This window comes from Mercenaria mercenaria, chromosome 4 (genome assembly GCF_021730395.1).
Source record: "Mercenaria mercenaria strain notata chromosome 4, MADL_Memer_1, whole genome shotgun sequence".
Taxonomy (NCBI): domain Eukaryota; kingdom Metazoa; phylum Mollusca; class Bivalvia; order Venerida; family Veneridae; genus Mercenaria; species Mercenaria mercenaria.
The window spans coordinates 63,577,299-63,604,403 of record NC_069364.1 but is presented as its reverse complement, the minus strand read 5'-3'; the positions used below and the strand labels follow the sequence as shown (position 1 = coordinate 63,604,403).

The 27,105-nt window shown below is 36.9% G+C and overlaps 2 protein-coding genes and 1 long non-coding RNA gene across 3 annotated transcripts; all 3 read left to right on the top strand.

Annotated features, from left to right (window-relative positions):
* The first annotated feature begins 397 nt into the window (after positions 1-397).
* Positions 398-2,046, top strand: LOC123552923 (uncharacterized). Its single transcript, XM_053541504.1, has 3 exons — positions 398-485; positions 1,043-1,177; positions 1,651-2,046. The coding sequence occupies exons 1-3, from the start codon at positions 456-458 to the stop codon at positions 1,918-1,920; spliced, it is 435 nt and encodes a 144-aa protein (XP_053397479.1). The 5' UTR covers positions 398-455; the 3' UTR covers positions 1,921-2,046.
* LOC123552922 (uncharacterized) lies at positions 1,989-3,425 on the top strand. Its single transcript, XM_053542240.1, has 3 exons — positions 1,989-2,022; positions 2,521-2,574; positions 3,001-3,425. Exons 1-3 carry the CDS (start codon positions 1,989-1,991, stop codon positions 3,423-3,425), a joined length of 513 nt encoding a protein of 170 aa, XP_053398215.1.
* On the top strand, positions 3,425-27,105 carry LOC123552921 (uncharacterized). Its single transcript, XR_008370636.1, has 3 exons — positions 3,425-3,833; positions 6,459-6,642; positions 24,617-27,105. It is a non-coding gene; the product is annotated as an uncharacterized LOC123552921 (long non-coding RNA).

The window sequence follows — 27,105 nt, the reverse complement described above, 5'->3', positions numbered from 1 at the left end:
AGAAAATAAGAGGTGCTTGGTCTGGCAGATTTTGCTCAGGCTTGTTTCCCTGGTGCAAAGCATCCATTAACATCAATTTTTGCAAGAAACATTTTGGTGCAATTTGCCAACTTCTCTAAAAAGTCTTGAATACAAAAAGTGTTAGTATCTCAATTAATCTAATAGTCTTGACAGTGTTATCAGAAATGTTTGCGACTTGATACAGGTAAGGGGATAAAAAGTAAAAACAAAATGATTTATTTCAGATACCAAGACTGTTCGTTATAAAGTTCTCACCACTTGATAGGGAAAAACAGCCTGGAGACAAGGTGCTGCTGAAGCGTGCAGCCCAGAAAGCTTCGGCGAGTTTCATACCGTTAATGAGTGGAATAAGCATGGGCACGGGTGAGATCAACGAAGAGACCAGGCAACTGAAGAGGCTGTTCCCATCACTGGATTTGCGGGTGGTGGAAGGGATGGTAGTGCCAATCTTCATCCTGAGAAAGGTATTTATGTCTATACTTTCTGACACATTGTTTGTTAAAAAGTTGTCCTTGTCAAGAAAAATGTCCAGCAAGGTAGCAAAAACAGCTATATAGTCTGATCAAATTTTAAGTTGCCTGACAGAGAAGTGAAAATGGCAAAAAGAGAACAAATACACTAAAAAATATGGTAGGAGAAGTGTTTGATGTGTTAGGGTTGTAAAATAATGTGTGTATGAAGGTAACTATGAATTGTAAACAAAATCACACAAGAGAGGAAGAAAAATACAAATATATAAGTAAAAATGAACAGCTGTAATTAAATAGTATTCCATTGGAAACCCATCAACAGTCAGGGTAGGACATACAGCAATTTCCTAGTTGTTAATTGTGGAGAAAGATCATGCATTTCAGCAGGTACAACCAGGTGCCTGTGTAGAACAAGTCCTAAAAAGACATCCTTGCATGAAAGAATTCTATACAAAATCCAAAAGTACTATAGTTATGATTTACTATTAAATGCATGCTGTGTCAAGATCAAAATTTTGTAAATGAATTTTGTATTGGTTCTTTTCGTTCAGATGTATCAAATGATTGGCCTGCCCATTGATGAAAAACTGTCTGAGTACCTCAACACCATCATCTTACCATATTACAACAGAGAGGCGGCCAATGAACAGGTTTTTGATCCACTGCTAGGAGTCGAACCAGGCAATGTAAGAGCTCATTTCTATTAATTGTATCACTGATCAACAACTTTTTAACAACCAAGTTTGCCAAGTTATATTAAAGATTTTAGGTGTAACAGCAACTTATTCAATGAATGGGTTGAAGCCATTCCCATATTCATCATATTACTTACAATTTTTACTAAATTCCTGAAATTTAAACAGGGGTAGTGAACCACACATCAGTCTGTGTAGTTTACAAATGTACCTGAAATCTTCTATTTTGTAAACTCTGGCACTTAAAATAACTTTAATCTGTTACAACCATTCATTAATTCACTGCAGTTACAAAAATAATGACATTAACAAATTATTATCAATAGACCATAATTATAAAATAAAATGAATAATGTTGAAACAAACCTAAAATTACAGAATGCATATTATCATATTATATGATAAGTTTAACCTGTATTAAATACATATTCCATCTGTGTACATATTACAATTATCTTCAACAGCATGGGCATTACCTGAAACTGTCAAGAGATGGAGCCATTTTATTTATCCACACACAAGGGTTCCAGCAAAGCCAGGGCCGGACATTGAATAATCTGGTTCAATTACCCGGAGTGAAAAAGGGCACACATCGATTTGACCGGCCGAGGCAGGCATTTATGGTTCCAATGTATATGATGCCTGTCAACATCAGACAACACATCAGCAATGGTAAATACCACTATTACAGTATGTTGCCACTTTGCTTTGTGAGGAACACATTTAACATCTGAACTTTATTTTTTTGTTGGATTTAACGTCACACTGACACATTTATAGGTCACTTGACTTTCCAGCATTGATGGTAGAGGAAGACCTCAGGTACCCTCCACCAAGTAAGGCTTGAACCCACATTGATGAATGGGCAAATGATTTTAACTTGACTTTAACCACTTGGCCACTGAGGCCCCCACATTTTAACTACAGTGACAAAATATTTAGGACTAAATGACTACATCTTCGTATTATATCTCAATATACATGCAGCTGTAAGCAATGAAAATAATTTTGCCTGAATCATTAGTAAGAAAAACATGCCTCTGATATAGATTCATGTATTTTTGATATTTGAGCCGTGCCATGAGAAAACCAACATAGAGGGTATGCGACCAGCATAGATCCAGACCAGCCTGCGCATCCGCGCAGTCTGGTCAGGCTCCATGCTGTTCGCTTTTAAAGCCTATTGGAATTGGAGAAACGATTAGCGAACAGCATGGATCCTGACCAGACTGCGCGGATGCGCAGGCTGGTCTGGATCCATGCTGGTCGCATACCCACTATGTTGGTTTTCCCATGGCACGGCTCATTTTATATATTTCAAATTTTAATTACAGTCCTGAGGCCAGCATTGCCCACACTGCCAGCACTACCAGTAGAACAGGTAGAGAGTAAGTAGCAATTTTCTTTGTTTACTTAATTCACGAATTAGGTTAATATAATTTGTAAGGACTCAACCATTCATCCCAAACTTGAAAAGTAAATATGAGTAATTGAGCTCATTGTGTATTCATGTGAATATTGATGTTGCCATAAAATATATTGTGAGTAAAAATATCGATCATTTGTTTTCCTGTTTAAAAATTCCACAGTGTGGCAGGCTGGGCTTGGCTAAAAAATCAGCCAAAGTAAGAATTAGGACTATTTCATAGCCTGGTTACACATTACTGAACAATAAATCCACTGCATTTCATTGTTTAAAACATGAAAGTAGCAAGATGTTAACTAAATTATTGTCTTGATGTTGTGTCAGAACACTAATTATACACCACAACAGTGACTTGATGAATAAACCTCCTCACTATTAACATCACCAGAATCAACGCCACCACAAAATTCACCACATTCAACGTTATCTGATTCTTCACTTCTAACATCACCAGAATCAACACCACCACATAAATCAACACCGTCATCATCAGCAGCACCCGATTCTTCACTTCTAACATCACCAGAATCAACACCACTACGTAAATCAACAGTGTCATCATCAGCAGCATTCAATTCTTCACTTCTAACATCACCAGAATCAACACCACTACGTAAATCAACACCGTCATCATCAGCAGCACCCGATTCTTCACTTCTAACATCACCAGAATCAACACCACTACGTAAATCAACAGTGTCATCATCAGCAGCATTCAATTCTTCACTTCTAACATCACCAGAATCAACACCACTACGTAAATCAACACCATCATCATCAGCAGCACCCGATTCTTCACTTCTTCACTTCTAACATCACCAGAATCAACACCACTATGTAAATCAACAGTGTCATCATCAGCAGCATCCAATTCTTCACTTCTAACATCACCAGAATCAACACCACTACGTAAATCAACACCATCATCATCAGCAGCATCTGATTCTTCACTTCTTCCATCACCAGAAACAACGCCACTAAGAACACAGTTAACATCATCACTACTTTCATCTGATTCATCAGTGCTTACAACACCACATTCATTACTGACATCATCCTCAGCTTCATCACTCCTGTCAACCCCACCACATGCACAACAGTCAGATTCATCTGTACTAACAACTCCGGAATCCACACCACCACCTACAGCATCCTTGCCTACAGAGTGTCCAATCCAGTCTGTAGCAACATCATCTGGCAACAGATTTCCAGAAATTTGTGGTAAGCAATTAGAAATACAATAGTTCTGATGTTTTAGATAAAGATGTAAATTAAATGGGTTAGAGATGAGAAATATTATGCCTGTTGAAACACCTACTGATATAAATGAAATGAACAAAAAGTTTGGCAGATAGATACTGTGTCTCTTAATTACAGTTCTTACTATCACCTCAGCCCGCCCGCTTAGCTAAATAGGTAAGAGTGTTGGTCTACGGATCTCGGGGTCCCGAGTTCGATCCTCGGGCGGGGCGTAAGTTCTCCGTAACTATTTGATAAACAACATTGTGTCTGAAATCATTAGTCCTCCACCTCTGATTCATGTGGGGAAGTTGGCAGTTACTTGCGGAGAACAGGTTTGTACTGGTACAGAATCCAGGAATACTGGTTAGGTTAACTGCCCGCCGTTACATGACTGAAATACTGTTGAAAAACGGCGTTAAACCCAAAACAAACAAACTTACTATATATATCTACTCTAACTTCATATAATATAATTTTGATTTTTTTTTCTTAATTTTAAAACAATTTTTAAATTCACATTCATAAATATACAGTTCACAAATTCAAAAATATGATATTTTATCATAGATCATGGAATTAGGCGAACATACGGGGAAGATCGGAGATAGTAAGGGATGAAAGGAGCTAAGTCCCCGGCCTTTTCGTACTTAGAATTATTTTGTAAGAATGTAATTTTGTAAGTGGGGAAATTAGAAAAATATGAAATTTTATCATAGATTATAGAAGTAGGCGAATATATGGGGAAGATTGGAGATAGTAAGAGATGAAAGGAGCTAATGCCCCGGCCTTTTCATACTTAGAATTATTTTGTAAGCATGTAATTTTGTAAGTCGTGAAATTCAGAAAATATGAAATTTTATCATAGATTATAGAAGTAGGCGAATATACAGGGAAGATCGGAAATTTTAAGGGATAAAGGGGGCTAAGTTCCAAGCCTTTTCGTAACTTGAAATTATTTTGTAAGAGTGTTAGTTTTAAGTGGAGATTTCAAAATATGGGAAAATATGAAAATTAATCATAGGTCATAAAAAGGGCAACATACGGGAAATAGGGTGATTGTAAAGGATGAAAATGAGGTAGTCCGCGGTATTGTGGCACTCAGAATTGTTTTATAAGTCTCGATCATTGCTCACACTAGGGGAAGATCAAAACAGGGAGATTCAGTGTGGTGCCATCTCCTCTTGTCTCCACCGATGTATAGACAGACTTAAAATGCTATACCGATTCAGACTCGTGACGGATGGGCTTTTACAACTTGCCATTCTTATTTCTAATTTCAAAGTCCATTGTAAGTAATTCTTACAACATGCGCGCTTCTGGCGAACTGGACAGAAAATGAGACATATCTAAAAATAAATTCCTGAAATTTAACATAAACAGAAGTAGTGGAACCACACATCTGTGTAATTTACAAATCTGTGTGAAATGTTAATATCCTAACAGACTTCATGGCATCTTTTTGTTAATCCCCCGCCACAAGTGGTGGGGGTTTATAGGAATGGTCTCCGTCCGTCCGTCCTTCTGTCCGTCTGTCTGTAACACTTTCTTGTCCGCTCCATATCTCCTAAACCCCTTGAAGGATTTCATGAAACTTGGGTCAAATGATCACCTCATCAAGACGATGTGCAGAACACATGAGTCAGCCTTGTTTGTTCAAGGTCAAGGTCACAGTTCAAGGTCAAAGTTTGAGCCTTGCATTTTATGTCCGCTCTATATCTCCTAAACCCCTTGAAGGAATTTTATAAAACTTGGGTCAATTGATCACCTCATCAAGACAATGTGCAGAACCCATTAGTCAGCCATGATGGCTCAAGGTCAAGGTCACAGCTTAGGGTCAAAAGTTTGAGCCTTCCATTTTGTGTCCGCTCTATATCTCCTTAACCCCTTGAAGAATTTTTATGAAACTTTGGTCAAATGATCACCTTATCAAGGCAATTTGCAGAATTTATGAGTCAGCCATGCCGGCTCAAGGTCAAGGTCACTGCTGAAGGTCAAAGGTTTGAGCCTTCCATTTTGTGTCTGCTCTGTATCTCCTAATTCCCTTGAAGGATTTATTTGAAACTTGGGTCAAATGATCATCTCATCAAGGTGATGTGCAGAACTCATGAGTCAACCATGATGGCTCAAGGTCAAGGTCACAACTCAAGGTCAAATGTCTGAGCCTTCCATTTTGTGTCCACTCTGTATCTCTTAAACCCCTTGAAGGAACTTTATAAAACTTTGGTCAGATGATTACCTCATCAAAACGATGTGCAGAACTTATGAGTCAGCCATGCCGGCTCAAGGTCAAGGTCATAACTTAGGGTCAAAGGTTTGAGCCTTTCATTTTGTGCCCACTCTGTATCTCCTAAACCCCTTGAAGGATTTTTATGAAACTTGGGTCAAATGATCAACTCATCAAGACTTTGTGCAGAATTCATGAGTCAGCCATGTCAGTTCAAGGTCAAGGTCACAGCTAAAGGTCAAAGGTTTACCCTTTCACTATCCATAGCAGTGGTAGGGGATTTAGCTGTCTTTCAGATTGCCCTGTTATGATACTTTTAACTCAATACATTAATTTATTCCACTTGTATGCTGTATATCGTATACAATTTTCTTCAACAGCATGGTCATTACCTGAAGTTGTCGAGGGATGGAACAATGCTATTCATTCATTCACAAGGGTATTAGCAAACCCTTAATGACTCGGTTCAGTTGCCTTGTACCCATTGGTTTGGCTGGCCTAGGCAGGCATGTATGTTTTCCATATCAGTGATGCCAGTCAACATGAGACAGCACATCAGCAATGGTAGATACCACTATTACAATATGTTGTCACTTTGCTTTGTAAGGAATATATATTAACTCTTACCCTGTTAAATTTCTATAATAAACTCATTCATCTTTCAATTTGGACAGTATCATTAACTGTTAAAAGGGGTGCTTACCAAAACAATACTGACTGAATGGTGAACAGTGCAGATCATGATCAGTCATGTTTTCACCTGATATTGATGTTGCCATAAAGTATGTTGCGAGTCAAAATATCAATCCTTGTTTTCTATTTAAAAAACCCAAAGTGTGACTTTTGTTACCAGGCTATAAAATCAGCCAAAGAAAAATTTGGCTTAATATGCCCCCCTTCGAAGAAGGAGGGGTATATTGTTTTGCAGATGTCGGTCGGTCTGTCTGTCGGTTGGCCGGTCCATAGAGCAATCCATTTCCGAGCGCTTGGGCCTAGGATCATGAAAGTTGATAGGGAGGTTGTTCATGACAAGCAAACGACCCCTATCGATTTTAAGGTTAGTAGGTTAAAGGTCAAGGTCATAGTGACCCAGAAAAGTTAAATGGTTTCCGGATGTTAACTCAAGAACGCTTGGGCCTAGGATCATGGAAGTTGATAGAGAGGTTGGTCATTACCAGCAGATGAACACTATTGATTTTGAGGTCAGTAGGTCAAAGGTCAAGGTCACAGTTACTGGAACAGTTTAACTGTTTCCAAATGATAACTCAAGAAGACTTGGGCCTAGGGTCATGAAATGTGACAGGGAGGTTGGTAATGACAAGCAAATGACCCTTATTGATTTTGAGGTCAGTAGGTTCAAGGTCAAGTCACAGTGACCCAGTACAGTAGAACTTTTTTAGTTTTAAACATATTTATTTCGAAAATACATCAATTTAAATTTTTACAGGTATACATATTTAACACAAATACGAAAGGGATAAGAACGAAAGAGAACTTCCCTTACAGAAGAAAAAGGCCTGCTGCGTACTCTTGCTGTGTACATACAGCGTATATGATGCGTACATGATGTGTACTGAAATCAATAGTACGCAGGATATACACCGCACATACACCGATAGTACGTTTGTAGTACACTTTTGACATGCAAATGAGCTCTGCCGCGTACTACTTGCTGCGTACATGCTGTGGACTACATAGTACACAGGATGTACGCTGGAGGAATTTAGTATGCGAGAAATAGTACGCAGCATGTACGCGGCACATACACTTTTCACATGCAAATGAGCCTGCGGTGTACTACCCCTGCGGCGTACATGCTGTGTACTCCTGCGGCGTACATGCTGTGTACTCCTGCGGCGTACATGCTGCGTACTCCTGGCCTGAGTCCTGCGGCGTACATGCTGTGTACTCCTGCTGCATACATGCTGTGTACTCTTGTGGCGAAACTGCTGTGATAATGTAAATTCCTTACCCCACCAACTTTCGTATGCAAATGCTGATCATTTGGACAGAAAAAAACAGAAAAAAGATAAGTGACATGCATCAATAAGTATTTACCCTTACCAAAATAATGTAGATTGATGTTATCAAATAAATTAGTATGCTTTTCTCCATCCACTTTTCAATGAAATAAATCAATTTTTGTAGCATGTAATTTGGTAAACATTTGAAGAAAATGGCGTAACTGCATCAAGGGGAAACAACTTAATGCAACTAAATATAGTGTTATGATTTATTATAGACGATGTGTGCGTAGTATGTATTTATTTTGATTAAAATCCATCTGAGAACAATCTAGGACTGGAATTATATAAGCATTTATACACTTTTTCGTCCGTAAAAAGTAGCGCACCAAAAAATTTTGGATTGATTTTTTCCAATGGGGCGAGCGCAATTAGCCAAAAACGTTCCGAAAATATACGAGCGGCAAATCCGATGAACAACTTTTTAATTTGGTGAGGCCTTAATGAGTTAACATAATGAGCATTAAAGCCTTTATAAAACATGATAGAGTGGTGTTTTGCTTAAGAGTATTCAAATAACAGTGAGAGCTATTAATTCTTCTCATTTGGGCGCTGTTGAGGCATTATCTTGGTAATTATTTCATGTATTACAAAATGTAATGCAACGAAGTTCAAATAAGGCTTTTCAATTATCCAAGTTAGAAAGCTCCAGGATTAATTCAAAATGAAAAAGAATATATTTTTACACTGCATGCAAGGTGCAGCTCAGAAATCACTAAGATGTAAGCTTCACAAATGAACATTGCAAATAGTTTGGCAAATTTTTATTGTTCAGAATACCAGTAATCTGAACTATTCTATGCTATTAAGATAAAAGTTACTCGGAAATCAAGTTCTTGCTTCCAAAAAAAAAAAAAATGTACAAATCCTTCCTGCATGAAGTCCCTCCTGCATATATGAAGTTTACTTCAGACTTTAACTTATAAAAAAAAAAGCTAAGTATAAATGCCAAAAGAAATTATACAAGTCTTTCCCGCGTATATGAAGTGTACTGCACAAATTTCAAAGTATCTGCGGTGTACATGCAGTGTACTATTTTCTTGTACAAGTCCCTCCTGCGTACATGCAGTGTACTCCTTAAATTTTCAGAGTCTGTGCTGCGTACTTGAAGTGTACTAGTGACCTCCTGCGTACATGCTGTGTACTCGTCGAAATAGTATGCGGCATGTACGCAGCATGCGGTGTATGTAAAATGTACTCCTCTGGCGTACTACTGTGTTCGCGGCATATACACAGCAAATACGCAGCATGTACGCCACAGAGGCTTGCTTCTGTAAGGGCTTATATAGTTCCTCTCCCTAAATAACAACAAACACATTTACATCAATGGCGGATTATCATTTCATTCAGTTTAAAAGTTGATAATTTTTAATGATATCTTATTTGAATAAACAGTAAAGTAGAAAAAAAAATAAGGTAAAGGATATTTCATTATGGAATTAGGATAATGAAAAGTAAGACAAGCTTTTCATTGATAAGTGTCATTGATATATAACAGAAGTAAAACAGGTGTGATAGGGAGTTTAAGAAATTTAAGCAGCAAAAAGGAATAATAAGAATAAAAAAAGAAATATTGAGATAGTTTAGGATTCCAGACTTATCGAAGCGAGTTCAATCGGAAACATTGTGCCTTTTTAGAAGCCAAAACAATGAAGTTTAGTACTAGTCCAGCTGAGGAAGAATGTACCTAACGAAAACGATCGCTACGATCAATAAACCTAAATACTGCATTAAGTATCATTACATTAGTTTGAAAGTCTTTCGAGACGTCTCCATTAAGTAAAGTGTGAAGATCAATAGAAGAAATTGGGGACAAAGTGTCGAAGAGTTCTGCTCTTTGTTGAATATAACGTGGACAAACAAAGAAGAAACGATGATTGTCCTCGATTAGGCCACAAGTACAAAGTGGAGAAATAACAATGTTCTTATGAAACAGATGCTGATTTAGTAAACTACATTTCGTTCGAAGTCGTGTGAGAAGAATCTGAGAGCGTCGATCTCCATCATATAAGTGTTGGGGCGTTTTAGTTTTGTCGGCATTTAAAAAGTGTTTAAAGGAATTTAGAGACTGTAAATGACGACCTTCTATTGGCAAGGAGTTCCATTCTCGAAGGGCCGAGGGAAGAAAGGAGTTGAAATACAGGGTTGTTCTTGCATGGATATTATTAATATTGTTAGAATTACGGAGGTTATAGGTAGAGTTCTGGCCAACAAGATCAGGGACAAGAGATGAAAGGTAGGTTGGTGTGAGACCATTTTTCATTTTATACAACTGAATGAGTTTGTGTTTTTTCCTCCGCTCAGAAAGTGTTTCCCAGTTAACCTCACGGTAAAGTTCGTTTAAAGATATAAGCTTGGTTGCACCCATCACTATTCGTGCTGCCTCGTTCTGGATTTCATCGAGTTCTTGCTTTTCGTAGGTTGTACAATTATCCCATACTATATCAGCATATTCAATGATAGGACAAATAAATGATATATAAATAATTTCTAGAGCTCGGCAGTCTAATTTGAATTTAAGTTTTCGCATGATATTTATTCTAGTCCATGCCTTTTCTTTTATGTAGCTAATATGGGAATGCCAGGATCCGTCAGCAGCAAGGAAGATTCCAAGATGTTTATGTTCAGAGACTTGTGGAATTTGTTGATCAGACATGAAAAAGGGAAGATGGTTGGGCTGATTTACTTTTCTGGAGATGATTATTGATTCTGATTTAGCTGGATTAAAATTAACAAGCCATTTATCTGCCCAACATGATATTTTTTGTATATCAGCCTGCATAATAGTATTTGTTTCAACTGGATTATTAACTGTCAGATGTAAACTAGTATCATTAGCAAAAAGATTAATATTGGAACCTATATCTTGAACAATATCGTTTATATAAACGAGAAATAAAAGAGGTCTGAGTATTGATCCTTGTGGAACTCCGGAGGCTATTGTTACAGAATCCGACATTGTACCAGGAAGAACAACACACTGTTTACGACTTGTTAAATAATCAGAAAACCACTGGATTAAATTTCCACGAATACCAGAGTCATAAAGTTTAACTATAAGACCTTGATGCCAAACTTTATCGAATGCTTTGCTAATATCAAAGAATACAACCCTAACTTTTAATCCGTCATCCAGAGCTTTACAGAATGTGTTATATAAGTATGTTAGTTGATACACAGTTGAATCCCCTGGCATAAATCCAGACAGGGAGGGAGTGAAGAAGGAGGTATCTCTGTAAAAGTTAAAAATATGTTTAAAAACTACTCTTTCAAATACTTTTTCAATAGTGTTTAGTAGAGAAATAGGTCTGCAGTTGTTTATAACTGAAGACATTAGACAGTTTCCAGGAGTTTGGAAGTTTCTGTGTTCTTAGTGAAAAGTTGAATAACTGATGAAGGGGGAATGAAAGTTGGCGATGAGCCTCACGAAGAACACGATAACTTATTGTGTCAGGTCTAGATGCTTTGTCAGTCCGGAGCAATTTTAATACATCTTCAACTTCTATAGATGAGATGATGAATATATCAAGAGTCTCTTGGTTGTCAGTGCCAGAAAATCTTGGAGGATCTCTATTAGAATCATCAATAACTGTCTGGTCTCTAAAGAAATTGTTTAATAAGTCGGCTTTATCTTGATCTGCCGTGACAATGGAATTAGAAACCGGGTCTACAAGAGGAGGGACACTTTCTTAGAAGAAGTTACTATAAAAGACTTCAGGATTTTCCACCAATCTTTTGACGATACTGTATTAGATTTAAGATTGTTCGAAAGTGACAGGAAGTAGTTACTTTTACTTTCTTTAACTAGTTGCACTGCTTCGTTCCTTAGATTTCAAAATTTTGACCAGTGATTTTTACTTTGTGTAGATTTTGCCTTTCTATAGGCACGTTTACGTTGTCTTATTTTCATTTTTATTCGATTATTCATCCAAGGAGGGTCATTTGGGCGTATTTTGACATTTTTATTAGGATGGTAAAGTTCAACAACAACACGTGAATATTTATCTTATTACGCCTTCATCAGGATAAATACATAATAAAACAACGGACGTGACGTCATGAAGTAAACGTTACGTTGAATGGCGGAAAAACGTATACTGTTTTTTAAAAATATTACATAAATTAATGTGAATAACAGATAGCAAGTTTAGTACATTACGGATATAAGAATACAGGATTTCCTATAGCAGTATATATAAAAAACCATAAATAGGAAAAAACGCAATAGTACTAAACATATACATGTAAAATTCATTACACATTAAACAATGTTTTTGAATTAAGTCCATCAGGATTGAGTGTTTTTAACTTATGAATCCAGAATGTTTCCTTGCATAACCATTTAATTTGATTATTTACCACATCAATAGGCATAAATGTGAAGTCATCAATACTATGGTCATCTTGATTAAAATGACCAGCAACCAACGTGGAATATGCAGGATCAAGTCAATCTCAGTTCAAGCCAAATACATTCTAAACGGTTAAGTTCTAGGTCAGTTCTTCAAACAAAGGAAATAGATTCCTTAACATAGATAATAACACCTCCATGATTGTCATTGACGCGATCTTTTCTAACAGGATGATGAAAGCCAGGAAACAGGATGTCAGATGTAGCCACCGAGTCCCTTACCCATATTTCAGTAAAAGCAAGGATATCGATGTTACACAATTCGGCATACAGGATATCCAGCTTAGGAGAGATACTTTGAACGTTATAGTGTACAATAGTTAGGTAGTTTGAGACTTTCAAGAGATCTTGCAGAGAGTCATCTAATATCGAATCTGATGATGCTGAACTCACGGAAGAAATGTTAGGATCAGGTCCAGGATTAGGATGAATGTCCCCGCACACACTCATTAGGATATGTAACCATAAGATAACAGTAACTGAAATAACAGAGGAAATGAAATGTTTGGTAAATTCCAAGTTATGTATGAGCTCACTGTTAGGAGAAAATTTGACTTTAGGAAAACCCTTACAGAAGAAAAAGGCCTGCTGCGTACTCTTGCTGTGTACATACAGCGTATATGATGCGTACATGATGTGTACTGAAATCAATAGTACGCAGGATATACACCGCACATACACCGATAGTACGTTTGTAGTACACTTTTGACATGCAAATGAGCTCTGCCGCGTACTACTTGCTGCGTACATGCTGTGGACTACATAGTACACAGGATGTACGCTGGAGGAATTTAGTATGCGAGAAATAGTACGCAGCATGTACGCGGCACATACACTTTTCACATGCAAATGAGCCTGCGGTGTACTACCCCTGCGGCGTACATGCTGTGTACTCCTGCGGCGTACATGCTGTGTACTCCTGCGGCGTACATGCTGCGTACTCCTGGCCCGAGTCCTGCGGCGTACATGCTGTGTACTCCTGCTGCATACATGCTGTGTACTCTTGTGGCGAAACTGCTGTGATAATGTAAATTCCTTACCCCACCAACTTTCGTATGCAAATGCTGATCATTTGGACAGAAAAAAACAGAAAAAAGATAAGTGACATGCATCAATAAGTATTTACCCTTACCAAAATAATGTAGATTGATGTTATCAAATAAATTAGTATGCTTTTCTCCATCCACTTTTCAATGAAATAAATCAATTTTTGTAGCATGTAATTTGGTAAACATTGAAGAAAATGGCGTAACTGCATCAAGGGGAAACAACTTTAATGCAACTAAATATAGTGTTATGATTTATTATAGACGATGTGTGCGTAGTATGTATTTATTTTGATTAAAATCCATCTGAGAACAATCTAGGACTGGAATTATATAAGCATTTATACACTTTTTCGTCCGTAAAAAGTAGCGCACCAAAAAATTTTGGATTGATTTTTTCCAATGGGGCGAGCGCAATTAGCCAAAAACGTTCCGAAAATATACGAGCGGCAAATCCGATGAACAACTTTTTAATTTGGTGAGGCCTTAATGAGTTAACATAATGAGCATTAAAGCCTTTATAAAACATGATAGAGTGGTGTTTTGCTTAAGAGTATTCAAATAACAGTGAGAGCTATTAATTCTTCTCATTTGGGCGCTGTTGAGGCATTATCTTGGTAATTATTTCATGTATTACAAAATGTAATGCAACGAAGTTCAAATAAGGCTTTTCAATTATCCAAGTTAGAAAGCTCCAGGATTAATTCAAAATGAAAAAGAATATATTTTTACACTGCATGCAAGGTGCAGCTCAGAAATCACTAAGATGTAAGCTTCACAAATGAACATTGCAAATAGTTTGGCAAATTTTTATTGTTCAGAATACCAGTAAATCTGAACTATTCTATGCTATTAAGATAAAAGTTACTCGGAAATCAAGTTCTTGCTTCCAAAAAAAAAAAAATGTACAAATCCTTCCTGCATGAAGTCCCTCCTGCATATATGAAGTTTACTTCAGACTTTAACTTATAAAAAAAAAAGCTAAGTATAAATGCCAAAAGAAATTATACAAGTCTTTCCCGCGTATATGAAGTGTACTGCACAAATTTCAAAGTATCTGCGGTGTACATGCAGTGTACTATTTTCTTGTACAAGTCCCTCCTGCGTACATGCAGTGTACTCCTTAAATTTTCAGAGTCTGTGCTGCGTACTTGAAGTGTACTAGTGACCTCCTGCGTACATGCTGTGTACTCGTCGAAATAGTACGCGGCATGTACGCAGCATGCGGTGTATGTAAAATGTACTCCTCTGGCGTACTACTGTGTTCGCGGCATATACACAGCAAATACGCAGCATGTACGCCACAGAGGCTTGCTTCTGTAAGGGAACGTATACTTTGAGATATATTTGAGGACGTCAGCATGTATTTAAGTATCGAGTATGTACATAGGGCATTGAGATAAATGGATACTAGCACCATGAAGTGAAGCCAGACAAAATGTCTTCTATTACAACTGCAGGCCAACATGACGACGTTAAGTGTGTGTTTTCTCATTTTAAGTAATTGTCACGATGAAAAGCAAAAACAGAGATAACGCCGTCATGTGTAGAGTGTAGCTCCTTTGGAGTCTGATACTAAAAGTATATGACTTGCCAGTAGGAAAAGCCTCCAAATATGAACTTCTAGAATTTAGTCTGGAATAACTATGTAAATTATGAACATATGTACAGAAAAGAAAAAGAAGAAAAGAAACAGACATTGTGTTGGATATATTGTAGAAGGTCTGTGTGATGTGGTGTTTTATCGATTTAGTTTTTGTATAAAAAAGTGTGTTGAAAAATACTACTATTTCAGAAACAAAACTATCTAAAGTGACGATGCCAACTATGCATCATTATCAGTGAACAAACATCAGTAAAACATTTATAGAAATACACAGATAATACACAAATACAAATTCATATTTATGCAGTATATACAATATTCTGGTTACTTTTGCTATCCGCAAAAAAATCTGTGAATTCGAATGTACGCTTACATGTACACTAAGCTATAATTACATAACACCCGTGACAGGCTGCAATAAGATAAATAGAACAGCACAAATATTTTTATGCACACAATTAGAAGCTATATACTTTTGCAACCAAATCATAAAAAAAAAAAAAAAAAAATACACAAACGCACAAAAATATGTATATACACTATTAAACATAATGCTTTGGTTACCCTATTATCATTTGGATTTGCTACTAACTAAACAGACAGCAAGCACATTTTCGGCTAGCACAAATAGCAATATAAGCTTTGGCTTGAGTAGGGACAAATAACTAGAGAATGCTTTGGTTTAAGATCATATTTGATACGGAGGTCACTTATGACTGGTAAAGGACCCATAATTATTGTTTGAGGTCAGTATGTCAAATGTCCAGTGCACAAATAATTTTGTTCCTTATGCAATTACTGAATGCATCAAGGCGGGCATTCTGTGTTCTACGAGCTCTTGTTTTATAGCCTGGTTACACCTTACTGAAACAATAAATTCACTGCATTTCGTTTTATAAAACATGAAAGTAGCAAGCTGTAAACTAATATGTCAATTAATAATTAATTGTTGTCTGAATTTGTCAGAATACAGATAATACACCACAACAGTGACTTATGAACAAAGTTCATCATTTAAATGTATATGATCATAATACTGTACATATGAGCTGTGCCATGGGAAAATCAACATAGTGGCTTTGTGACTAGCATGGATCCAGACCAGCCTGCGCATACGCACGGTCTGGTCAGGATCCATGCTGTTAGCTTTTTAAGCCTATTGCAATAAGACAACCTGTTAGCGAACAGCATGGATCCTGAACAGGCTGCGCGGATGTGCAGGCTGGTCTGGATCCATGCTGGTTGCAAACCCACTATGTTGGTTTTTTTCATGGCACGGCTCAATTATCATTTTGCTTTTCTCATTGATGGACACTCTCCAGACTGCAACATAAGACCTGTCATCATTAATTCATCAATCCTTACATCGCCAGAAGCAACCCCACCACAAAAATCACAGTCAACATCATCATCATCATGTGTTTCATCACTGCCTGCAACAGCTGAAACTACCCCACCACATTAATTAGTGACATCATCCTCATCGCTTCATCACTCCTTACATCACCTGAACCAACCCCACCATGTGCACTGCAGTTATCATTGTGGTCAGATTCATCATTGCTAACATCACTGGAACCCACAACGGTCATTGTCTGGCGTTTGTCTATATTTGCCTTGTTAACACTCCAGAGGCCACAGTTGTGACTCAATCTTTATGAAACTTTGTCAGAATGTTTGTCTTGATGATCTCAAGGTCAAGTTCAAAACTGGGTCATGTGGGTTTAAAAATTAGTCCACTAGGCTAGATCAAAGGAAAATCTTGAGAATTGGTCAGAATGTTTGTCTTGATGAAATCTAGGTCAAGTATGAATATGGGTTATCTGGGGTGAAAATTTAGGTCCCCTGGTCAAATCAAAGAGAAATTGTGTGTGCAATAAGGGCTGCATTTTTGACTTGATATTAGTGAAATTTGATCGTAACAATTTTCTTGATCAAATCTAGGTCAAGTTCAAACACGGGGTCAGAAAATCAAGATCACTAGGTCATATCAAAGGAAAAGCTTGTTTACACTCTAGAGGCAACTGTTTTGCTCCAGTCTTCTTGAAACTTTTGTCAGAATGTTTGTTTTCATGAAATCTTAAACAAGTTTTAATCTTGGTCATGTGGGGTCAAAAACTAGGTCACTAGATCAAATCAAAGGAAATGCTTGTTTACACTCAAGAGGCCACATTTTTGCTCCAATCTTAATAAAAATTGGTCAGAATATTTGTTTCCATGAAATCACTAGGCAAAACATGTTTACGCTGTTATGGTGTGTTACTCAGGTTAGCGACCTAGGGCTATCTTGGCCCTCTACTTTCTTTTCCTGAATATCAGCTAATATTTTTAGCCTTCTAAAAATAATCTTTATACTACATTCAACATGTTTTGAAAATTCATTTACAGTTGATGCAATAAAAAAGCTTACTTCAAGTGTTTTAACACACTTTTCTTGCCAGGGAATACAAGAATCTGAACTTGGTTGATCTTGCGCAGTCAAATTAACCAATACGGCAACAGAGCTGGGACACAGGAAATATCGTCTGTAGTTATAGATATTCTTACGTTACAAAACATGTTCCCAGTGGTCAAGAGGTCTAAGGCACTGGTTACTATGCTGAAATCTTTTGTTATGGCCAGAAGCTTCCTGTTATGAGCAATCTTTTTAGCTTGACTTTTCGAAGAAAAAATAGAGCTATTGCACTCGCCCCAGCGTCGGCATCGCCGTTGGTTAAAATTTTTAATAAATTCAAAAATCTCTGTTACTATCAAAGCTTTTGACCTGAAACTTAAATTAGTTATTTACTATCATAGTCTTCACCGGGAGAAACAATCCTCTTAACTCTGTTTGAATTTTGATGGAGTTATAGCCCTTTTCAACTTAGATTTTTTTGGCTAAAGTTGTTGATAAAGTCAAATATCTCTGTTACTATCAAAGCTATTGACTTAAAACTTAAAACATTTATTAACAATCAAAGTCTACACCAGGAGAAGTAATCCCCATAACTTTGGTTTGAATTTGGCAGAGTTATGCCCCTTTTTAACATAGAATATTTGGTTAAAGTTTTTGATTAAGTCAAATATCTCTGTAACTATCAAAGCTATTGACTTGAAACTTAAAATAGTTATTTACTATCAAAGTCTACACCAGGAGAAACAATCCCCATAACTCTGATTTGAATTTGACAGAGTTATGCCCCGTTTTAACTTAGAATTTCTTGGTTAAAGTTTTATAACGTTTTTTCTGGCAAAGCTCTTATTCAATGTCAAGCACTGAGAAAAGTCGAGTGCACTGTCTTCTTGTTTTGTTTTAAATGTAATATTTTATGTCATAAAAAAGAAAGGAAGTAGCTAAGGATCTGATAACCAGACCTCTAGACGTGGAGTCTGTTAATATACTTGTAATGTTATGTACTGTGTTACAAGTGTATACCATAATTGCATGGGAAAGTTATATTTATATAGTTGTCATAAAGTTGCTGTTTTAATGTAATTTTTCATAAATATTTTTTTATGATCTGGCAGTCAGCTTGGAGACATTGAATATGAAATTTTATTGGCAATTTCCGTCAGTCACTGTTATTTACTTTAGCAGTAAAACAAATTCAGCAATTTATAAGCACAATCCAATTCTAAAATACTAAAGAAAAACATAATTATGCGTATTGTTTTAATCCTTCATTCCAGCAACAACCCGAAATTGATTAAAAAAATCCATTAATCATCTATTATATGGAAGGGGATATCCGCCATTTCACACATTTTATTAGTTGATATTTCAATATGCCAATTCATTTCCCATGTTCCCATTTTTAGCTCATCTGATTTTTTGAAAAAAAATGATGAGTTATTGTCATCACTTGAGCGGTTGTCGGCGTCGGCGTCGGCGTCGGCGTCGGCGTTGCCTGGTTAAGTTTTATGTTTAGGTCAGCTTTTCTCCTAAACTATCAAAGCTATTGCTTTGAAACTTGGAATACTTGTTCACCATCATAAGCTGACCCTGTATAGCAAGAAACATAACTCCATCTAGCTTTTTGCAAGATTTATGGCCCCTTTTGTACTTAGAAAATATCAGATTTCTTGGTTAAGTTTTATGTTTAGGTCAACTTTTCTCCTAAACTATCAAAGCTATTGCTTTGAAACTTGGAATACTTGTTCACCATCATAAGCTGACCCTGTACATCAAGAAACATAACTCCATCTTGCTTTTTGCAAGATTTATTGCCCCTTTTGGACTTAGAAAATCAGTTTTCTTGGTTAAGTTTTATGTTTAGGTCAGCTTTTATCCTAAACTATCAAAGCTATTGCTTTAAAACTTGCAACACTTGTTCACCATCATAAGTTGACCCTGTACAGCAAGAAACATAACTCCATCCTGCTTTTTGCAAGATTTATGGCCCCTTTTGGACTTAGAAAATATCAGATTTCTTGGTTAAGTTTTATGTTTAGGTCAACTTTTTCTCTTAAACTATCAAAGCTATTGCTTTGAAACTTGCAACACTTGTTGACCATCATAAGCTGACCCTGTACAGCAAGCAACATAACTCCATCCTGCTTTTTGCAATAATTATTGCCCCTTTTGGACTTAGAAAATCATTTTCTTGGTTGAGTATTATGTTTAAGTCAACTTTTCTCATAAACTATCAAAGCTATTGCTTTAAAACTTGCAACAGTTTTTCACCATCATAAGTGGACACTGAACATCAAGAAACATAACTCTATCCTGCTTTTTGCAAGAATGATGGCCCTTTTTAGACTTAGAAAATCATGGGTAGGACAATATTTCTATTACACAAAAAAAATCAGATGAGCGTCAGCACCCGCAAGGCGGTGCTCTTGTTATAAGTGCATTGTCCCTATTTGTATGTACATTAACATTATATCATTTTAAGAATGACACTAGTCAGTGTTTTTAATCCCCCGCCATGGCGGAGGGATTGTAGGAATGGTCTGCGTCCGTCCTTCCGTCCGTCTGTCCTTCCGTCCGTCTTCCCGTCCGTCCTTCCGTCCGTAACAAATTGTGTCCGGTCCATATCTCCTAAACCCCTTGAAGGATTTTCATGAAACTTGGGTCAAATGATCACCTCATCAAGACGATGTGCAGAACCCATGAGTCAGCCTTGTCGGTTCAAGGTCAAGGTCACAACTCAAGGTCAAAGGTTTGAGCCTGCCATTTTGTGTCCGCTCTATATCTCCTAAACCCCTTGAAGGAATTTTATAAAACTTGAGTCAAATGATTACCTCATCAAGACGACGTGCAGAACCCATGAGTCAGCCATGCCGGCTCAAGGTCAAGGTCACAACTAAAGGTCAAAGGTTTGAGCCTTCCATTTTGTGTCCGCTCTATATCTCTTAAACCCCTTGAAGGAATTTTATAAAACTTGGGTCAAATGATCACCTCATCAAGACGATGTGCAGAACCCATGAGTCAGTCATGCTGGCTCAAGGTCAAGGTCACAACTTAGGGTCAAAGGTTTGAACCTTCCATTTTGTGTCCGCTCTATATCTCCTAAACCCCTTGAAGGATTTTCATCAAACTTGGGTCAAACGATCACCTCATCAAGGCGATGTGCAGAACTTATAAGTCAGCCATGTCGGGTCAAGGTCACAACTGAAGGTCAAAGGTTTGAGTCTTCCATTTCGTGTCCGCTCTATATCTCCTAAACCCCTTGAAGGAACTTTATAAAACTTGGGTCAAATGATTACCTCATCAGAACGATGTGCAGAAATTATGAGTCAACCATGCCAGCTCAAGGTCACAACTAAGGGTCGAAGGTTTGAGTCTTCCATTTGGTGTCCACTCTGTATCTCCTTAACCCCTTGAAGGATTTTCATCAAACTTGGGTCAAATGATCACCTCATCAAGAACTCCTGAGTCAGCCATGTCAACTCAAGGTCAAGGTCACAACTGAAGGTCAAAGGTTTCAGCTCTGTATCTCCTAAACCTCTTGAAGGATTGTCATGAAACTTTGGTCAAATGATCACCTCATCAAGACGTTGTGCAGAATTCATGAGTCAGCCATGTCAGTTCAAGGTCAAGGTCACAGCTAAAATCAAAGGTTTACCCTTCACTATCCATAGCAGTGGCGGGGGATTTAGCTGTCTTTCAGACTGCCTTGTTCTTAAATAAAATGTACTTGTCAATTTTAGGTACATCTGAAAAGTTTCATATGTGCTATACGTGTGGGCTGTCATGTCAGAACTATCCAGGACATACGGGGGACATAGAACTGGCTCTTCCCTTGTTCAGCACTGTCATTTTTCCTTCACTATACCTTGTAAATGTACAATACAGTAAGGAGTTACATGTTACATAAATATAATTGCTTTAATTCCTGGTTACATTCTGTACTATATACTGATTATGTATGCATAAAGGTTTAGTTTGCCTTATTAGTTCCCTACCAGTGGAACACAGGAGGGGACTATAGGAACACCCGCCGTCCAACTGAGGTCAAGATCACTACTGAAGGTCAAGTAAAAATTGTTTCTGCTCCATAACTTTTATGTGCATTGATGGATTATCTCAATACCACACATGAACATTCCCCATGAAGAGACCATGTGTCAACACATGATCTATGCTTGTCCATTAAAGGTCAAGGCCACCAGTAGGGGACCTCTGTATTGCCACTGCAGTACTCGGTCACTTGTTAGAAATTGGAAGCTATTAGCAGTAAGATTCTCAGTATATTTTCTTAATACTCTTGAAGCTTTTTTGTGATCGCCCTTCATCCGTAGTCGGTGCATCCGTCGTCCATCCACAATTTCTTGAGAAGATGATAGAGACCACATTCTGCAATTGGTTTTTAAAATAAATTGCTCACAACTTGTATTGGCATAATATCTCTGTTCCTGTTGAAAATTGGCCAGATCCCATTATGGGTTCCAGAGTTATTATTATACCAGATTTATATAGCGCCCTTTTGCTTTTTTTGGTTTTGCAGCCATATAGAGTCTTCATTCATGGTTTGATTTAAAACAAACTTGCAAAATATCTTCAACAACAATAGATCTTGGATTCCATGATAATAATCCAGCAGATACAGTCATAGCTTCTGGAGTTAAAGCCCTAATTGACCCCTGAAATTTGTTAATTTTCACCTTGTGAATACGATAGGGTGATATTTAACTTTCGATTTTAACTACACTTACAAACAACAACTTGTCACAATAAGATATTGGTTCCTTTCGAAGAACCGGCTAGATTCCCGCATGGGTTCTAGAGTTACCGTCCCCAAACGGGACAAAATTTTCAATTTTGACCCTTTCAGCCATATAGAGGTTTCATTTATGCTTTGATTTGATACAAACTTCTGCAGAATGTTTATCTTGAAGATCTCTAGGCCAGGTTCTAAACTGGGTCATGTGGGGTCAAAAAGGTCAAATCAAAGGAAAAGCTTGTTAACACCCAAGAGGAAATGTAATTTATCTTCATGAAACTTGGTCAGAATGTTCATCTTGTTGATTCCTATGCCAAGTTCACAGATGGGTCATATTGGGCAAAAAATTAGGTCTTTTAGTCAAATGAATGGAAAAGCTTGTTAACACTCATGAGGCCACATTTATGACCCTGTCTTCATAAAACTTGGTAAGAATGTTCATCTTGATGATTCCTAGGCCAAGTTCAAAACTGGGTTATGTGGGGGCAAAGACTGGGTCACCCTCTCAAATGAAAAGAAATGCTTGTTAACACTGTAGAGGCCATATTTATGACCCTATCCTCATGAAACTTGGTCAAAATATTTTTTTTTGCCATTCCTCACCACAAACCCTTTCAGCTGGGGATACCAATTCATCGAATTTGCTTGTTGTTGTTGTTTTACATGCTGCAGTATGCAGTCAAACCTGTCTATAAAGACCACCCTTGGGAGAGCCAAAATATGGTTTTTATTGGGAGGTGGTCTTTATTCACAGATTAAAATACACTGTAAATGTTAAACATGTGGTCTTTAGAGCCAGGTGGTCTCTGTTCAGAGGTGGTCTTTAACACAGGTTTGACTGTATAAGTTGTATGTGACATTTTAAAAGTATGATTTGCTTCAGAGCCAAGTGCACTTGATCGCTGGCCAAGACAGATGTTGAATTGACATTTCATAATTATGGAATTGTTTTGGTTACTTAAATTCACCCACCTGATGTACTAAGATGTACTTAAACATTTATATGAATTGATTGACACATGTAATAAACTTTTGGTCATATTTCATATATGTATGTTGACAACACATTTCAAATACGACATTTCCAAAATGCTGTGGGTAAATTGCATCAGAAAGTGTTAAAACCTTTTTCAATGGTTTTTGAATTATGCTAGATAGATTTTTATTAGTTTAAGTTATTCCCGCCTTTTTCTGTCAAAACATTTATCAACTCAGTTTGGGTATTATAAAAATAGTGCACTGGTCTTGAAAATCAGATGTCTTGGGTTTTTGAATACAAATTATCTTTCTGGTTCTTGTTCTTAGATTTTAATAGTATGTTTTACATTTATGATAATGGATAGATTTTAAATTGATAAAATTCCACTATATGATCGATTAAAAGTTAATGACAATTTACTGACAGTTTGTGTTCCTGAAAAACATTACCCGAGTGATTTCATGGGTTGTGCTACACAGCTATCAAACTGTATTATAGTAACAAAAATTAGTGTTGGATTGAGATATTACACAATGCATCCGAGCCATCAAACCAACTGAAATATAACAGGAAAATAACTCCTGGTTGAATTTCATTCAAATTATGGCCCCTTTTTTCAACTTAGTGATTTCAGTTAAAGTATTGTATGCAACTAACTGTCAAGCTATACCTCAGTTACAACTACAGTTAATATATTGGATTGAAACATCGCACACAACACCTTCTCATCAGATATACAAGTTTAAATGCCCAAATTAGAGAGCTCCTATATTAATGATTCTAAGTTATTGCTTAAGTTTGACTTAGCAAATTTGGTCATATGCAAGTTGTTAATATTATTATAATAAATTGTAAATTTGAATAAAGTACAATATTAAGTAACTCAATTATGTAGTCTCGTCAAGTTATGGACCATGTTCAGTTTAGAAGTTTTGGAATTATTGAGCATGCTGCCGACAGCTCATGTTAAGTCTCAGAATACCGGTAGTTGTTATGTATTTTTTTCATAGAGATATGTTTTCATGCTTTATCTTGCCCAATTTCAAAATGATACAGTACACAGTTCAGTTATCATTAACCCTTAGAGTGCTAAATTTCTAAAATGGACTTGTCTATCATTCAATTTAGGCTTTACCATTTATTGGTCGAAGGGGTGTTCACTGAAAATTTACTGACAGAATAGCGAACAATGCAGACCATGAATCACTTGCCGTCAGCTGGCTGAAGGTTAAATACTTTAAAAAAGAAAGCAACAAAGTATCTTTTACTTTAAATTTGTATAACAGTTGTTTTCTAAAAGTGTATCAATATTATTTTACTATTTCAGGTGTGTCCTTAGCCAAGAAGTTTGTTTTTTGGGCTGCCTTTGAGAGATTTTCATGGAGAAGTTCTTGACAATCAACTAGGCAGCTAGGCACAATATCCCGATCCCTCTTAACCTCTTGGCACTGAAAATTGAACAGCAGAGGCTACCATTAGAAAGGAGGTGTTTCCTTGAACTGCTTGCCTGTTGTCAGGAAAATTCAGACAGATGACAGAAATAACTTTTAAAAAAAAGATGTTAATGACAGCTGTAACCAAAAGTGGGATAAAGAGTATTCAAATGTAACAGTGAATGTTCAACATTAATTCATTTAAAGTGATATTGTGAAAGCTCAACATTAAATTCATTTAAAGTGATATTGTGAGAGACCAACATTAATTCATTTAAAGTGATATTGTGAAAGACCAACATTAATTCATTTAAAGTGATATTGTGAAAGACAAACATTTGATTCAATAAAGTGATTTTTAAGAATGTTCAAATGTAACAGTGAAAGACCGACATCAAACTCAATAAAAGTGATATTTAAGAATGTTTAAATGTAACACTGAAAGATCAGCATTAAGGTACTAATTAATGTTCAGATATAATAGTGAAGGACCAGCATTAAATTTGTTGAAGGTGATATTTAAATCAAGTTCAGGTATAACAGATCAAGGTAGAAATTATATCTGCTATTAAATTTATATGTGACATAGTATTCAATATTTGCTCTAATTGTAAAATATAGGAGTATATCATGTGCTTTGGTTGTTAAGTAAGGGTATCAAGTTTTAATTGATACTTTTTAATCCCCCGCCGTGGCGGAGGGATTATAGGAATGGTCTGTGTCCGTCCTTCCTTCCATCCGTCCTTCCGTCCGTAACAAAATCGTGTCCGGTCCATATCTCCTAAACCCCTTGAAGGATTTTCATGAAACTTGGGTCAAATGATCACCTCATCAAGACAATGTGCAGAACCCATGAGTCAGCCTTGTCAGTTCAAGGTCAAGGTCACAACTCATGGTCAAAGGTTTGAGCCTGCCATTTTGTGTCCGCTCTATATCTCCTAAACCCCTTGAAGGAATTTTATAAAACTTGGGTCAAATGATCACCTCATCAAGACAATGTGCAGAACCCATGAGTCAGCCATGCCGGCTCAAGGTCAAGGTCACAACTCAAAGTCAAAGGTTTGAGCCTTCCATTTTGTGTCCGCTCTATATCTCTTAAACCCCTTGAAGGAATTTTATAAAACTTTGGTCAAATGATCACCTCATCAAGACGATGTGCAGAACCCATGAGTCAGTCATGTCGGCTCAAGGTCAAGGTCACAACTTAGGGTCAAAGGTTTGAGCCTTCCATTTTGTGTCCGCTCTATATCTCCTAAACCCCTTGAAGGATTTTCATCAAACTTGGGTCAAACGATCACCTCATCAAGTCGATGTGCAGAACTTATGAGTCAGCCATGCCGGCTCAAGGTCAAGGTCACAACTGAAGGTCAAAGGTTTGAGCCTTCCATTTCGTGTCCGCTCTATATCTCCTAAACCCCTTGAAGGAATTTTATAAAACTTGGGTCAAATGATTACCTCATCAGAACGATGTGCAGAAATTATGAGTCAACCATGCCAGCTCAAGGTCAAGGTCACAACTAAGGGTCGAAGGTTTGAGCCTTCCATTTGGTGTCCACTCTGTATCTCCTTAACCCCTTGAAGGATTTTCATCAAACTTGGGTCAAATGATCACCTCATCAAGAACTCATGAGTCAGCCATGTCAACTCAAGGTCAAGGTCACAACTGAAGGTCAAAGGTTTCAGCTCTGTATCTCCTAAACCCCTTGAAGGATTTTCATGAAACTTTGGTCAAATGATCACCTCATCAAGACGTTGTGCAGAATTCATGAGTCAGCCATGTCAGTTCAAGGTCAAGGTCACAGCTAAAATCAAAGGTTTATACCCTTTCACTATCCATAGCAGTGGCGGGGGATTTAGCTGTCTTTCAGACTGCCTTGTTTGTATTATTATATCATTAGGTTTATACAGAGAGATTAAAAGACTAAAGAAAAAAAGACTAACTGCAGATATCAAGCAGCTGCGTAAAATATCCCTTTGAGACAAAAGCCTCTAAAGAAAAAGGTTCAAGCATTTGCTGAACTTTGAATATATTATTTATATGCAATAGGTCAGTCTATGTATAAAGCTGATTTTGGTAATATTTGGGTTACTCTTATCTTACAATTTGATAAACAATAGACCTAATTGCTTTCTAAAAACTTTTTACTTTAATATTTGCAATTTTGTAAAATTACCCATTTACGAGCTGTTCAGCATTTCCATACCAGATTTTTATAGGATTTTATAAATTGGAATCCTTACATATATATTGATTTAATATGTATATACATTTAAAATTATCCCAGCAGTGAGTATCAATGCACGATAGAAGTCTTTAACATCTCGTCTTTAGTTCTACATTTTTGTCCCACTACTGGTCATTAGAAATAAACACTAAAATTGG

Bases quoted from the DNA above. Each gene is read 5' to 3' on its own strand.
- LOC123552923 (XM_053541504.1), top strand. From the start codon at position 456: ATGGTAGTGCCAATCTTCATCCTGAGAAAG. The intron at 486-1,042 runs GTATTTATGTCT...CTTTTCGTTCAG, and splicing joins CAATCTTCATCCTGAGAAAG to ATGTATCAAATGATTGGCCT. The intron at 1,178-1,650 runs GTAAGAGCTCAT...TATCTTCAACAG, and splicing joins TAGGAGTCGAACCAGGCAAT to CATGGGCATTACCTGAAACT.
- LOC123552922 (XM_053542240.1), top strand. From the start codon at position 1,989: ATGGTAGAGGAAGACCTCAGGTACCCTCCACCAA. The intron at 2,023-2,520 runs GTAAGGCTTGAA...TTTTAATTACAG, and splicing joins CCTCAGGTACCCTCCACCAA to TCCTGAGGCCAGCATTGCCC. The intron at 2,575-3,000 runs GTAAGTAGCAAT...TAACATCACCAG, and splicing joins ACCAGTAGAACAGGTAGAGA to AATCAACGCCACCACAAAAT.